At 40.7% G+C, this 16,961-nt stretch overlaps 1 protein-coding gene and 2 pseudogenes across 1 annotated transcript in view; 2 read left to right on the top strand and 1 right to left on the bottom strand.

Annotated features, from left to right (window-relative positions):
• The window catches only part of LOC137262205 (bridge-like lipid transfer protein family member 3B), a 117,436-nt gene extending 114,031 nt beyond the window's left edge, over positions 1 to 3,405 (bottom strand). Inside the window, exon 1 of the mRNA XM_067800000.1 lies at positions 3,297 to 3,405. Coding sequence (XP_067656101.1) covers positions 3,297 to 3,340 — 44 coding nt within the window. The 5' untranslated portion in view covers positions 3,341 to 3,405. The remainder of the gene's footprint in view (positions 1 to 3,296) is intronic.
• Positions 3,406 to 6,547: 3,142 nt separating this feature from the next.
• On the top strand, positions 6,548 to 9,204 carry LOC137260864 (carbonyl reductase [NADPH] 1 pseudogene; annotated as a pseudogene).
• A 3,097-nt stretch (positions 9,205 to 12,301) lies between these two features.
• Positions 12,302 to 13,968, top strand: LOC137261344 (carbonyl reductase [NADPH] 1 pseudogene; annotated as a pseudogene).
• The last annotated feature ends 2,993 nt before the right edge of the window (positions 13,969 to 16,961 follow it).

Consider the following 16,961-nt stretch of genomic DNA (forward strand, 5'->3'; position numbering starts at 1 on the left):
ATGTTTATGACATCATGGCATTGCAATATAATCAGGTTTTTGATGTGAAGTCATAGCATTGTGAGTCGTGTAACTGATGATGTCAGGGTATTGTACATAATTTACTTCCAAAACAATATAGAGGAGGTATAGAGGATACTAAATGGCCTCCCATATAATGCCATTGTTAATAAACGTGTTAATAATTTGGCATCAAATGAGGAAAAGCCAGTTTCGTATTCTATTTATCATTCTCCTGGACACATCAATAGAAACTGCGGCTTCACTACCTACAGTGTGAGGACTCTCAGCTTTCAATGAGTCATGCAAAGTCTAGCACCATTATGAAAGTGGCATTAGCATTGTGACGTCATTACTGTGAATCATGAAGACGTCATATGTTTAGCAATATCACACTAGTATAATACTGCTGTAAAAATACTCCACTGGAGTATCTTCCAGAGGAGAGTATTAAATCAATGATCTCACACAAGCAATATCTTCAGTGAAACACAGTTTTGGATGATAAAGTTCTAGGTTGTCACTAAGTGTTCATAAACAGCACGAATTCTTTAATTACTGAAACATCTTTCTCAGTTAGAAATTCTGTGTATCGTACATCATTTTCTTTTCACTCTCTACATCCAGGTTCGATTCCCCAAAATAGGCACGATGTACAAGGATATATGCTGTGATATTGCTGGGATATTGCTAAAGTGGTGTCAAACCCTACACACTCACTTGAGGAAGATCAACAACTAGTTAGCTGAGTACAGAATTCATGTTGTTGATAAGTTTGAACCTACCAATAATATAAGTATTACAACCCTTTGTAAAGTTGGTTTCTTGGTTTCTGGTTTTACGCCACACTCAGCAATATTTCAGCTAAATGGAGGCAGTCTGCAAATAATCAAAAATGGATCAGACAATCCTGTGATCAACAGCATGAGCATCAATCTGCGCAGTTGGGAACTGATGACATGTGTCATCCACGTCAGTGAGTCTGACCACCTGATCCTGTAAGTCACTTCCTACAAGAAGCATAGGTTGCTGACGACCCATTCTAGCCCGGATCTTAATGAGTCTTTTAAAACACCTCAATCTTCTAGGCAATGTTACCCAAGTGAGGCCAAACCATGAATTAAAATTTCTAGAAGGAAAAATGGGGTTTTGCTAGTACAAAACAGAGGCAAACCAGATACTCCGAGTTATATCTGACATGAGTCAAGGACCTGATCTCAGCCTACCTTTGAAATCATACTTCTCTTATATGGTGAGTGAGTGAATTTAGTTTTACACCACTTTAAGCAATCTTCCTGCAATATTATGGTGGGGTACACCAGAAATGGACTTCACACATTGCATCCATATGGGGAATCGAATCCAGGTCTTCGACATGATGAGTGAACACTTTAACCACAAGGCTACCCTACTGTTCCACCCCTACATGGAGTTCTGGTAACGAATGTTGTGAAATGTAATTTGATCACTGCCATCATTAAGTTAGGAGAAATTTTGGACTGCTCTCAGAAAATGATTGTGAGTCCAGGGTATTTAATTAATTACAATTGAATGATTCCCAGGAAAATTGAAGATGAGGCATATATCCTTCGGGCTAACACTGTATAAAATACAAACAAAGTTGGTTATGACAATATCAGTCTTACAAGTGCTAAAACAAAACTATGAAACAGGTCTATAGTTTGCAGCAAAACAGATTTCGATGTGGAATATTTGCTATTGTTTTATGAAAAAAAAATAGTATAATTATAGTACATGTGACATCAGATTCAATTTCACTGTTGGAAGTACATGCTATAACAGACCACACTCATGCAATATCCAGTATTGTGACAGTTGTCATAAATAATGTCAACCACTAGAACAGTAATGTGACACCAGTAAACCAACTCCATGGTTTGATCATTGTATTAATCAGTGTAAAAGAAATGAATACAGAATTGCTTGCTTCACAGACAGGTATTTTTGCCCGATCAATACGAAAATTCTAGCTGACTATCCCTGACCATAAGCTCTTGTAATCACTGTAATCACTACTAGCCAACCATAGAGATACATTTGAAATAGAATGTGAATTATCTCTAGTGTGACCAATTTCAAGTGCTTAAACTATCAACTGCCTTTCAATACCACTGGCTTTCCTGTTGATATAGTACCTTTGTAGGTCAAACAATATATTGCTTCTCTTGAAAATTCTGACATCACATCTGTTGTAAAGTTTATGCACCACATGTTGAACATTGGCATGGTATCCCAGTGTCAGCGGTTTTCAGCGAGGTAAGGCAAAAACATAATTTTTAATATTAATTTTGAATTTTTATTTTACTAACCTTTAGTGATAAAGGACATATTCATCTATTTCACACAAAAATGTCAAGTGTTTCCTACACAAATAGTCTTGATGACATCATATTGGCAAAAATTTTGCTGCTGTCCACATCCAGGGATTTTGTAAGGGTTTTCAATGATGAGCTATACCTTTCAGTTCTGTGAGGGCGTTTTATGATCATGTGGCTTCCTATTTATATTTTGCCTGTCACTATTAGATGACTGATCCCACTAAATGTTTGCTTGCTATAAATGCACTTGATTTTGCATCTGATGTGGTGTTTATGATCTTGGGTAAATATTATTGATGATTGCTAGTTTTTCACATAACTTCACTCTGGGATTTCCATTGTCAATATAACGTCTTACAACAGCGACTGGGCATCCGTCCTACTCATGAAACAGCATGTGCACTCTATTAGCGCACATACAATATAGCACAATCAAGGTCACCATTGAAATCACCAGATCGTTGAATTCGGCTCACTTTGAGATACATGATAAACAGTCAACATAAGTGTAACAGTGTCCCCTACCTCTGCATCAACATCATAATCACCGTAATGAGAAGACATATCTTTACAACAGACAAATAACTACATTCTACTACGTGACAAATGATCACATTTGACAAGCTCGTCCATGAGGAAACTGACACGCCCACACCCTTCTCAAACTAATAGAATAATGAGTCATGTTATTTAAAACAATTCACACAAACCGAACAATTTCTCATTTGTTTTGAAAAAAAACAACTCAATACACTTCACTTTCAACATATGTAGTTAAATTTAAAATTTACTGTCTTGTTTAAAATCAAAATCAATTGTAGACACGTCTGCTAATACAAGTTTCGAATGACAACTTATTTGACATATCTGAACACTTGTCACTACGTTTCGGCCTTGACTTCCGGGGAAAAGTCGCATTGTGATGATTTTAAATAACTATCAAATGTAAATACTTACTTAGACAGATGTTTCAAAATTTGATTTTTCAATAAGGACGCCATCCCGAGTCACATGCGGCTTACTACGTGTTCACACTCATTTTCGCTCGAAAATCCCAGTTGCTATCGCCATGTCGTCTTCTAGCTGTCGCTGATAACACGCACAATAAATTATATATTCCTAGTGAATGAACATATGAATTGGTTATGTTTTAGTCGCATGTCAAACAATGTAGGTCGAATAATGCAAAATAACACATGGACAGCATTGCTTTTTCATATAATTAACTCGATTTATCAATTTTGATGATGTATGCGGTTGCAGAAGGGAAGTAACTCTGAAAAATGGCCAACGTCAATACTTTTCAAAAGGCATCTAATGACAAGGATCGATTCCAAGCAACCACACCTTTTGCTTTTCATTGCAGTCTGTCAAAGATATTCTCGAAACCCGTTGTATGTGATCCAGCCGGAGTGAACGGAGAATTACGAAACATCACTTATTCTGCTTGAAACAAATTGTTCAAGGCACTTTTGAATACTGATATCTATAGATTAATGTAGTTGGCACGTAACATGTTCAATTGGATGGAATCTGGACTAGTCATTTTGTAGTGTATGTCGCTTGTCAAGTCGACGACACGGGTCGTTCCCACTTGGACGAAATGTCTGAAGCTCATTTCTTGCGCCATGCACCTCCTTTTGCTGGAATTAAGCGGCGTAAAATCACTGGCCTATACGCTGTTTCAATCGCATGTCGATCTTGGTGGGCAATAAAGAGTCGGACTGCGAAATTTTCATTTAGTATAATCTTATTCCCAATCACTGTTGTAGCTGACAGTCCATCTCCAGAAAGTATTACAAGTAATCTGTCCGGCTCCAGAATGAGTGAGTTTGGTTTTACGCCGCTTTAAGCAATATTCCAGCAATATCACGGCGGGGGGTTTTACGCCGCTTTTAGCAATATTCCAGCAATATCACTGCGGGGGACACCAGAAATTGGGGGAGAGGAGGTGGGGAGGGGGTAGGGGTGGTGTGGTGTTATAGTATTCAGAAAATGGCTTTAAGTACAATAACAATGAGGAATACGGAGAAAAGAAAATTCAGGGCGGACGGAAGAGGCGGTCCAAGAATTAAATACGGTCAGGTTGAGATTCTGCAGATATTGGTATTTTACTCTCGCTTCATCCAATTTGACAGTCCAGACTGAACGGTGTTTTATGATTGGGATGTGAATATGGCATAAACATGAACCATAACTATAATTATAAGTAAATATCAGGAAACATGGTGGTGGTGTTTTGTTCCCTCAGCAGAAAATGGGTACAAGAAGAGATAAGTCATATGATTACTGACCGTCTCAATAATGTCCGGTTTGTTATATAAACACAAGGCATGGTCGTGCTGCGTGACTTTCCACGATATTTATAAGTGGCCTATTGTTACTGTTAATAGTTTACTCTTGTATAGTTTGAAATGGAGCTTATTTGCCAAGCAACATTTACTAGGGTTAACCTTAACTCCCATTCTTAGACTTAGGCAACCTTAGTGTAGTATTAAAGAATGGGAGTTAAGGTTAACCTTAGTAAAGGTTGCTTTGTGAAAGGAGCCCCAGGTTCATCATAATATGTAAACAAACGATAAGATTTATTAGCTCATTGATACTCACGATATCGAACGGTTCGCCGTATATACATTCAGATATCCTCTTGTACAATTACAACTTCTTCCAATGACGTGCAGTGACACTGATCCTTAGCAAGCCACGCTTGTCGTAAGTAGCGACTAGGGGATCGGGTGGTCATACTCGTGATGTGGATGACACATATCATGATATCCCATTTTCGTAGATCGATACTCATGCTGCTGATCACTTAATTGTATGGTCTCGATCATTTACAGACCACCACTGGAATATTACGGTGTGCGGCGTTAAAACAACAAACAAAACACTCCTCTCGTGACCAATGTGCAAATAACCGCTGGCCCTCTAACCCATGGCTAGCAAAAGTTCAGTCGGGCCAGTAAATCTCCACAGTCACTAGCCCGATTGGCAGGTGAATCTTCATGGGGCTATTTTGTAAGTATGTCACTCTCTCCGTTTTGTTAAGTTATGATCAAACACGATTATGGACTGATGATTATGGATTATATTGGCAGCTTAATGATGTAATCCATGTCATGCAATGTCTTGTTACCCTCTATTTTTGTAATCTTATGCTTAGTTTCTTCATTCAGGCTAGTGAATTATTTCGTGGGCTGCTAACTTTCCGACAAAGTCAGCCCGGCTGGCGAGCAAAGTTTGGAAACTATTTCACACACTGCTCATGATGGGACCCGTGAAGATCCGGGATAGAATAGGCCTTCAACAACCACGCCTGCCATAAAAGGCGATTATGCTTGTCGTAAGAGGCGACTAACGGGTGGTCAGGGTCGCTGACTTGGTTGACTCATGTCATCGGTTCCCAATTGCGCATATCGATGCTCATGCTGTTGATCACTGGATAGTCAGGTCCTGACTTCAGTACTTACGGGCCGCCGCCATTTAGCTGGAATATTGCTGAGTGCGGCGTAAAACTAAACTTACTCACTCACTGCTCGTGATGGTTTTGGCCACTGTGGGCGAAACTGCTAAGCAATTTAAAATTCTACAGATAACTTACTAGACACTGCTTGCACTTCGCAAACTATGGCCGGTCATGTAAAGTACAAGTATATCACATTCCAATGAAAAGTGATATATTTGAAAACAGTTTATGTTTTGTTATTACGCTCACATATCAGTATCATTTCTTTAATCTGTGACAGCTGTGAAGCATACGGCCGACACGTTTTTTAACACACGTGGTCAAACACATGCTATTGTATACACATTTGCATATCTGAGCAATCATGCTAATGCATATATATTTACTGCGGTATGTCAATGGCGATATAATTGTATAAATTATCACCAGGAGTTAGTGAAGACAACAAAGCTAAACAATGAAGAATCAGACTTAATTTCTCTATCAGTCTGACGTATTGTTGTTTATTTCTATTGTTGATTCCCAAGTTGCACAAATGCAGTAGTTATCAGGAAGTCAGTCCGTCAAAAACTTGGAGTGACACCAACAAACAATTTAGAGATGGGATATAATTTGCAATTGTATTTTAAAATTAATCAAGTTGATGAATTAATACAAATTACTAAAAGGTATTCCATTCATGCTGTATGATACAAATGAATGATTGGAACATTAAAGAGAAAGTATTCTCCTTGGCGCAACAATGGTCATGATTCCGGAGTGGAGTACTCCGATGGCACAATTACCTTTTTCAAGTAGATTATGATCATTCTGTGCTACAAGGCATCATTCCGTGTGAACAATCTATTTCTTAAAGAATCGAGAAATATTTCAGTCCTGTCATACTATCCTAAAATTGTGTCAGTTATTTTACTACTCAAACACTGGATTCTTCTCGAAATTTGAAAAAGTTCTAATGCAAAAATATAGATAATGTTTTAAGACATATGGTGACTGGTCTTTATTTGTTATTTTGTTATTTTGCATCACTGCATGTCTTGGATGTTGTAAATGATTATGTTCCAATACAGTGGGCGTCACGATGTATCCGAGTCATTGTCGATGCGATGTTAAATATTAACTCACTCACCAATGCAACTAAATTAAACCGATGGGAGTAAAGCTCAGATCCGCTACGTTTCAAGCTAGACTGCATGAGCTCGACTGTGTCTGTTCGACACCATATCATTTGTAGGATTGACAGGTAAACCTTTCGCTCGTCACCTCGAAAGCCCGGGTTTGATTCCCATATGGCGGCAGCGTGAGGTCCATTTATAATGTTCCCGCTGCGTTGCATTCTCTTATCACAGAGGTTACTCCTGTCACATCTTCCAACGTTTGAGAAGAGAATAGCCGCGATGTTTCTGGAATAATGCCCACTCACTCACTCACTCACTCACTCACTCACTCACTCACTCACTCACTCACTCACTCACTCACTCACTCACTCACTCACTCACTTCTTATTGTGACGTCCAAGGCCACTGATTTGGCATCCATACCGCATTCTAGGCTTTAGAATGTATGGTGTTTTTGATCGCTAATAACCAAAAACTCATCTAGATCTCTTACTTACTGGACCGTTATAGTGACATCAGCCGGAAAATAATATTCAACAGTGTCTGTTCAGTGAGAAAAAATGTTTTTATATGACGATTGGTATTTACATAAGTAGCGTGGCAGATGATCGTGGTGTACTTGTTTCATAGTTAGGTATTAGGACATGCTTCGTGGTTAATTAGAGCATATGTTAGATATTGGATTACGATTTCTACATAGCCCAAAATAATGTCCATTTGCTAGGACCCCCCCCCCCCCTCTCGCTGATTCGAATACCATATTCACTCTGAATATTTTTCACTGACTCACTGACTCACTGACTGACTGACTGACTCACTAATGGGATCTGGTGGTCAGGCTGTTGATTACTGGATTGTCTGGTCCAGACGCGCCTCCATAAAACTCACTCACTCATGTCATCGGTTCCCAATTGCGCAGATCGATGCTCATGCTGTTGTTCTCTGGATTGTCTGGTCCAGACGCGCCGCCATAAAACTCACTCACTCACTCACCCACCCACTCACCCACTTGCTCACTCATCCACTCACTCACTCGAGCAGTTACCTAGGGACAAGTATCCCGTGACAGCTGTTGTAGTGAGCACAGTCACCACATGCACAATGCAAGTTGCAGAGACATAAATGGTGACCCTGATGGGATTCCATAGTTTAGACGAGTACTATAAAAGTCTATGGTTTGCAATGTTCAGAAGAAGACGAGACAACTGTACACTCCAACATCTTTGGATACGTCAGGTGCAGAATTCATCAAACCAATAGTTGGCATTTATCAGAAAAACTCCGCAAAGTAGCTGAAGACACTGACAACACTTGTGGAATCAGCGAAACAGCACGACGACACTGGTGAAGTACTCCATTTTAACAGTCATATACTAAACAGACGACTGATTCAATTGTGATTGATTCAGTTGTGGAATCCACCATGTCTGTGCCCAGGAAGGTAGCTGTTGTGACCGGGGGCAACAGGGGAATTGGGCTCAGTCTGGTTCGTAACCTGTGTCAAACATTTGACGGCGTGGTATATCTCACAGCGAGAAACGAAGAACGCGGTAAGAAGGCTGTACAAGACCTGAAGGCAGAGGGTTTAAATCCTAGATTCCATCAACTGGATATTGACTCGAAAGACAGTATTTCTAATTTGGCCAAATATCTGAAGGAGACCTACGGTGGAGTTGATGTCGTCATTGCCAACGGGGCTATCAGTTACGAGAAGAACAGTCCTGTCCCTCTCTCCGAGCAGTCTGAGGCTTACATCCGCGTCAACAACATCGGCAACGCAAATCTCTACCAAGCCTTGGAGCCCCTCCTCAGGCAAGATGGCCGTTACATCATTGTGTCTAGTGGATTTGGGCAATTGTCCCACATTTCTGAGAAGCTTCGACCGAAATTCAAAACTGGTAATATGTCGATTGATCAACTAAACTCTGTCCTCAACGAATATGTGACATCTACTAAGGACGGAAGCTACAAGGAAAAAGGATGGCCAGATTGGCCAAACATCGTCTCCAAGCTGGGTCTTGTAGCTCTAACCAGAATCATTGTGCGGAATCTGAAAGACAACCCCCGTCGTCTGCTTGTGAACGCCTCCTGCCCCGGTTGGACAGTCACAGACGCTGCGATGTCATATCTGGACGAAACATGGATGTTTGGTGACGTGAAAGCAAAGCATCCGGATGAAGCTGCCGTCGACATGGTTTGGCTTGCCACGTTGCCTCCTGGAACCACGTCCCCATATGGAGAGTTGGTTCGGTACAGAAAGGTCATGTCGTATGAAGGGTAAAGTGACATCCGGGTCTTCCTTGGTCATCTAGCATCATGCTGGGGACAATATTATGTCAGACATTAAGAAATACAACCTATGATACATGATAAGCATTAACAGGGTTGGGGCTATACACATATATGTCTTTAATAGGGTTGGGTCTATACAACTATATGTCTTTAATAGGGTTGGGGCTATACACATATATGTCTTTAATAGGGTTGGGTCTATACAACTATATGTCTTGAATAGGGTTGGGTCTATACAACTATATGTCTTTAATAGGGTTGGGTCTATACAACTATATGTCTTTAATAGGGTTGGGTCTATACACTTATATGTCTTTAATAGGGTTGGGTCTATACACTTATATGTCTTTAATAGGGTTGGGTCTATACACTTATATGTCTTTAATAGGGTTGGGTCTATACACCTATATGTCTTTAATAGGGTTGGGTCTATACACCTATATGTCTTTAATAGGGTTGGGTCTATACAACTATATGTCTTTAATAGGGTTGGGTCTATACACTTATATGTCTTTAATAGGGTTGGGTCTATACACTTATATGTCTTTAATAGGGTTGGGTCTATACAACTATATGTCTTTAATAGGGTTGGGTCTATACAACTATATGTCTTTAATAGGGTTGGGTCTATACAGTTATATGTCTTTAATAGGGTTGGGTCTATACACCAATATGTCTTTAATAGGGTTGGGTCTATACAACTATATGTCTTTAATAGGGTTGGGTCTATACACTTATATGTCTTTAATAGGGTTGGGTCTATACACCTATATGTCTTTAATAGGGTTGGGTCTATACACCTATATGTCTTGAATAGAGCTGGGTTTATACACCAATATGTCTTTAATAGGGTTGGGTCTATACAACTATATGTCTTGAATAGTGTTGAGTCTATAGACCTATACGTGCCTATATGTCTTGAACAGAGTTGGGTCTATACACCAATATGTCTTGAATAGGATTGGGTCTATACAGCTATGTGTATATAATAGCGTTGGGTCTACACACCTATGTGTCTTTAATAGGGTTGGGTCTATACACCTATATGTCTTTAATAGTGCTGGGTCTATACACCTATATGTCTTGAATAGGGTTGAGTCTATACACCTATATGTCTTGAAGAAAGTTGGGTCTATGAACCGGTATGTCTTTAATGGATTTCAGTTTTTACTCTTATATATGCCTATTAAGGTTGGGTCAATGTACATGTATATGTCTTTCTAACACTGTTTCTAAGCGAGACACGCGACCATGGTTTGGGAAACATTTGTTCCGGATATATCTAATTATTTGCAAATATATTTCACACACGCTGCTGGTGTTTCAACTAAACGGAATAAAACACTTTGATGTTGTGCATATGGCCTTCTATGATAACGACATTTTTTCTGTCATATCCTTTTGGACTGGTTGTTATAAACGGTTGACGAAATGCATGGAGTTCGTACGTATCTTCCTTCTGTTTCTGCACCGATGGGTTATTCTGGGAGAAATGATGGATCGTACCCGGCTCGTAAGTTTTCTTCAACATGACGTTTGTTTCTCACAACCCCTCATGTTGTGGATCTCAAGGCTGGCCTTACCTCGAACTACTTTACCTGTTATTTTTAAATATATGCGATATAGATTTGGGAATGGCTTAGTTAAGATTTATTCATATACAATAACTTTACGGAAATCTCACTACCAAGACATCTTTGATAATAGAATAAGCTAAGAGTTTATTTGCAACGACAACATTACGACACTAGTAGTGCTAAGATAAAATTTGAGAATGTAGTTAGCTGTGGTTTGTGTTTCGCTTTACGGCAATCCGTAAGGTAAACGGGTGGGGGTCAGCTATCACTCTCTGTACAGTGCGTGTTACTCTAGTGACTGTGTGTTTGGTTTTACACCGCTTTAGCAATATTCCAGCAATATGACGTCGGGGAACACCAGAAATGGGCTTCACACATTGTACCCATGTTGGGAATCGAACCCGGTCTTCGGCGTGATGAGCGAACGCTTTAACTACTAGGCTACCTGAACGCCCTGATATCCTAGTAACTGCGCGTCCTCCAGGCAACAGGGTTCTAGGAACATGCCCCCACTGGTGTCTTCAGCCCAAGCTTACAGTACACCCGCAAACACCTATAGCCATATGGTTTGTAATGGAAATTCATCACTTTAATGTTTAGAGTAGAGCAAACATAAAACAGTGTTCCTTTGAAAGGCTTTCTATTGCTTGTTGTGAGCAATACTTGCTCAATTTTCGTTAACTCTTCGAAGTCAACGCTTAGGTGGAAATTTATTTTGCGTGTTTTTTTGAGAAATGTGTAAATTAAGAACTTGGCAAGTCCAGTTATAACTTGCAAATTTAAAATGAGAAACTAATTCCCCACGATTAAGTATATTATATATTTTTGACAGGCATTACTTTGAAACTGACGAAGACAAAGTGGACATTTTTTTATTGAAAATAACTAACATTTAACAAAGAAAAAAGTTAGTGGCAATGGCTATCTTCACGGGCATCATTTTGAGGCATGTATGGTTTAAAACGAAATATCATAAAACACCTCACATGGAATTATGTTGGTATAACGCAAACGTTACATGTACACGCATGTAATTACATCTAACATTTATTTTCTATGGATTTTTCTTTAATTAATAGCATATACCACTTCCATTTTTTGCGTTCAGCCCTTCATGTTCAAAAGTATTCAACAGAGCTATTTGTGAAAACTCTTCAAAACATGTTTAGGGGTTGCTTGCGCTCTCAAACGTAACCCACTATGACTCAGCAGTCTTTGAAGCACTATAATGAGGCGTCCATGTGGTATTATCAGCGTTCGGTTACATACGCTAAGCGCCGGAGCACTGGTGATACTGATACAAGGAATTTGTCCTGTCGGCATTTTTCATTCTACCATTATAAAATAATTAAAACATTAAAAATAACAGAACAGATGTTTTATTAACCCGAGGTTTACTTGTACTATGTTTCGTGACTTTCATCGAGTGACTTTCTGCTCTGCTTTGTAGCGGGGTTGAAGAGATTTTTTATCTCCCGCTCTGGACTACTTTTTCTCCCCCTATCGGGATACACAGTAATGTGGCAAGGTCGGGTGAGCCAGTCAGAACATAGAGGTAAGATAATACTACTTCTGATGGTTGACATCGGCGTCGTCTACGTCTACTACGTGGGGAATACCGCATCAGCAAAACTCTGTGTAAGGGGTCGTTTTCAATATTGCGCAATCCCCCTTGACTAGCTTTATATAAACACGCTACCTGTGCAGGCGACATAGATTGACTGTTCTTGCCTTGCTGCACTGAATAGGAGCACACGTTTACGCGTTCACTATCTCAGGGAGAGAGAAAAGAGCGGCAAAGTCCACCACCAGCAGACGACATTTGCATATTCATAGAGGAAACTTGTAGACTCCCTCAAACCTACAGACAACATTTGTGAAGGATTCCAGATTGGCACACGACATCTTTACAGGCATTCACTAAGCAGGCGACTGTTGAAACAGGTGAACGACATCTGTGGAATCCACCATGTCTGTGCCCAGGAAGGTAGCTGTTGTGACCGGGGGCAACAGGGGAATTGGGCTCAGTCTGGTTCGTAACCTGTGTCAAACATTTGACGGCGTGGTATATCTCACAGCGAGAAACGAAGAACGCGGTAAGAAGGCTGTACAAGACCTGAAGGCAGAGGGTTTAAATCCTAGATTCCATCAACTGGATATCGACTCGAAAGACAGTATTTCTAATTTGGCCAAATATCTGAAGGAGACCTACGGTGGAGTTGATGTCGTCATTGCCAACGGGGCTATCAGTTACGAGAAGAACAGTCCTGTCCCTCTCTCCGAGCAGTCAGACGCTTACATCCGTGTCAACAACATCGGCAACGCAAATCTCTACCAAGCCCTGGAGCCTCTCCTCAGGCAAGATGGCCGTTACATCATTGTGTCTAGTGGATTTGGGCAATTGTCCCACATCTCTGAGAAGCTTCGACCGAAATTTAAAACTGACAATATGTCGATTGATCAACTAAACTCTGTCCTCAACGAATATGTGACATCTACTAAGGACGGAAGCTACAAGGAAAAAGGATGGCCAGATTGGCCAAACATCGTCTCCAAGCTGGGTCTTGTAGCTCTAACCAGAATCATTGTGCGGAATCTGAAAGACAACCCCCGTCGTCTGCTTGTGAACGCCTCCTGCCCCGGTTGGACAGTCACAGATGCTACCAAGACGTATCTGGATGAGAAAGGTATGTTTGGTGACGTGAAGGCAAAGCACCCTGATGAAGCTGCCGTCGACGTGGTGTGGTTGGCTACGTTGCCTCCTGGAACTACGTCCCCGATGGGGGTGCTGGTCCAATACAGGAAGGTTTTGTCCTATGAAGGGTAGCTTGGCTTGCGGTGTACAAAATACCGACTGGTAACTTCGGCACTATTACCAGTGTGGTGTATTTGAAATTCAGTTCTGTCAGGGACAATGTATGTGTGTCCATTTTTTCCGCTAGATTCACGCAACAAGTATCGTCTATATACGTTGCGAAGATTTCTGCTTATGTGCTTATGTATGTATACTACCCACCAAAACTTTAGACTTACAGGTGTAAATGTAGCCAGAAGCTGTCAAGTGTTCTATTCCATACTGCAATGAGGTGCTGTTGACACATGAAATGATGTATTGTAAAACGAATTCGCAACGTTGAAATGACTATTCTCATGGCTTCAATAAATGCTGAAACTCAGTGCAAATTTGCGAATTCTGTTCACAAGCATGATATTTCAACAAGCTTTTCAGCATCTGGAGGCATGACACTCGTTGGATTCATCTGTAGCCGGGTAGCATTGGCCGTTAAGCCTTACATGTATAGGACCCATGGGCGTCTTCAGTGACCTGACTGTTCAGAATGGGTTGTTTACAATCCAGATGTTTTGGACACGACCGCATAACAGTCTATACCAAGTCAGAATCACTTATTTACAAACGACAAATCACTATTTTGTTAAAGGGCGGTGAATTTTAATAGCAGATGTATGGGCAACATGCACCCAGTCATTTCACTGGATTAGCAACAAGTCCACCGAGTCACTGTATAAATGCAGGAATGAAGTGTTCAGTATTCGATCACACGCGTGGTCAGTATGTGGTATGTCCACCGTGGGCATCGATGCAAGGCAGTACTCAGTACTCTACGACGTACTGAGAACGTTAGAGGCTTGGACAGGGATTCTTCGCCATTGCTCTTGAACGGCTTGGACAACCTGACATGGGTTTCCAGGAACAACGGCTCTAGCACGAGTCTAACATTTTTCTAAAATTTATACTATCCAAATTTTCCTGCAAGTGTCCAGGTACATGACGTAGGAATGGTCGGGCATGCGCAGAATGTTATCAATTCATAGTTGAGCAGTGAGGTAACCATCCACCACAAGGAGATCTGTCTTCATGTCGTCACATATGCCGCCCCAAACCTTGACACCGCCCCAGAAGGTTTCCACTTCCTTTACACAGCAACGTTGCACACGTTCTCCAAGATCCTCGATATTTCCAGGCTATACGTTCCGATAACTCTCCACTATAATGGAGAGTTTCCATATTCCAGCACTATAGTAGAAAGTTATCGGAACGAGGATGCCACGAAACCGTGCCATCATTCCTGAACAGCTGGAACCTCCTTTCTTTTGAGAACATCGCTCTCTGCCGCTGTCTGTTTTGCCACCGGTAGGGTCTGTAGACGCGGATACTATATTGTCTGAGCCGTCGTGCTGCTGTTGGCGACTGATATTACTAGGATGAACAAAGCCCTGCTAATGACGTCACAGGTAGGACAAGTTTTTTGGGGCGCAGGTACCGGTTCTCGTCGGGGTTGCTGACGAGAGGTTCACCACTTCTAGGCCTGTTTACTGTCCGCCCTGTTCGCCCTGTTCGCCCTGTTCGCCTGTAGCGGGTCATCAGTTTCGGAATAGTTGTTTGTGTGACATCTGCTGAGGATATGAGTGAGTGAATGAGTGAGTACTTTTATTATGGGCCACGTTCTGGAATCCTGTATGGTTGCCAAATCAGTGACCTTTGACATGGTAATAATAAGTGAGTGAATGAATAATTTTATTTAGGGCCCACGTTCTGTTCGACAGTGAAACACTACCATTTGAGTAAGTGAGTTTGGTTTAACACCGTTCTAAGCAATGTTCCAGCAACACCACGGTAAGGATACCAAAAATGGGTTTCACTGTGTGAAAATAGGGAACCGAACCCTGATCTTGGACATGACGAGCAAATGCTTTAACCGATAGGCTACCCTACCGCTACACCGAGGATATGAAAGTGGATACAGGGGTTCCAGACTCTCAGAAATGGGTGTTTACGGGTGTCCGAACACTGTGGGTTTCGCTGTATTTTGGAAAGTGAACTATCAATAGTCTATGTATCTATGGTGCTTATGTTCAAACAGTAATGAAGCTTATGTGAACGCCTCCCTTGATGTCTTTGTAAACTTATTCACAAAAGAAATAAAAATTTCTAAAATAGTTATTTATTAGTTCCTAGTAATGGTTCTTTGATGAAAATGCATGCTTCCATAAATAGTGATGGACGGGGGTTAATTTAACGTGCTTAAAAGTGTGAAAATCGCGAATGGCACCCAGACAAGCACATGTCAGGTGCTATAAACAGTCTGCTATATACGATCTGGTATAAAATGTGTCATCGCTACTTATTTTAATTTGTCTAAAGTGTTCCTGCCTTGGCTGAATTTCATTCCAAGGAGTGTGTGGCAGGTGGGTGAGTGAGTGAGTTTAGTTTTAAGCCGCTTTTAGCAATATCCCAGCAATATTGCGGCAGGGTAGACCAGAAGTGGGCCTCACTCACTGAACTGAACCCTAGTCTTTGGTGTGACGAGAGAACGCTTTAACCACTGTGCTACACCACCGATTTCCACAAAAGAACAATGCGAGAAGCCCGTTTCCGGTGTCTCCGGCCAAGAGACTATGGCTTAAACAGGCACTCACACACTCAATGGCGCGCACACTGGAAAGGAAACTGGTCACTGTGTACATGCACGAGGTGCTTGGAGTGAGCTTTTTGCCTGTCTGTCTGCAGTCCTGAATTCACATATGTCTTGAAACCGTAATTATGTTGCATTCAAGCGGTGGCATCAACATTTATGTCGACCCTGTCGCACCATCCCGATGTCTATTTCTCTCTCGTCAGCTGTTAACCGTGGGCATATGTCTCCTACTTGTGTATCCATCATGAATTCTATACTTGAAATGAATATTGCTACATGTTATCACTACGCCACTAATGTAAATCAGCAGAAAATATTTTGAAAGAATGAAATTGTACGAATGATTCTTTTACAACTTTACGAACTCTACAACACTTGTTTCTTGTTTTAACCGTTGAAAAATGGTGAGTTTAATATTTTATGTTTGTCTTAAAGCAGAATTTTATTTCTACCTTTCTTTTTGGCATCTAAATCACTGTTATTTGTTTGTTACGAAATGGTCGAAAATAGGACAATTTAACTCTTCTGAAAAAGACTTGAAATGCATTTCACCTAAATTTATATGGATGCACTTGAGAAATATTTTTCGTGATTTGCTTAAAGCTGTGTGTGTGTTAAGTTTTCTTGTAAACGAATACCCTCTAACATGTCTTTGATATTTTTATAGTAATTCATACAGGCAGGAGGGTGACGTTTCTTTTGGCGTGAAATGTATTTAGATAACAACAAAC

Source organism: Haliotis asinina, chromosome 14, assembly GCF_037392515.1.
Source record: "Haliotis asinina isolate JCU_RB_2024 chromosome 14, JCU_Hal_asi_v2, whole genome shotgun sequence".
Lineage (NCBI taxonomy): Eukaryota > Metazoa > Mollusca > Gastropoda > Lepetellida > Haliotidae > Haliotis > Haliotis asinina.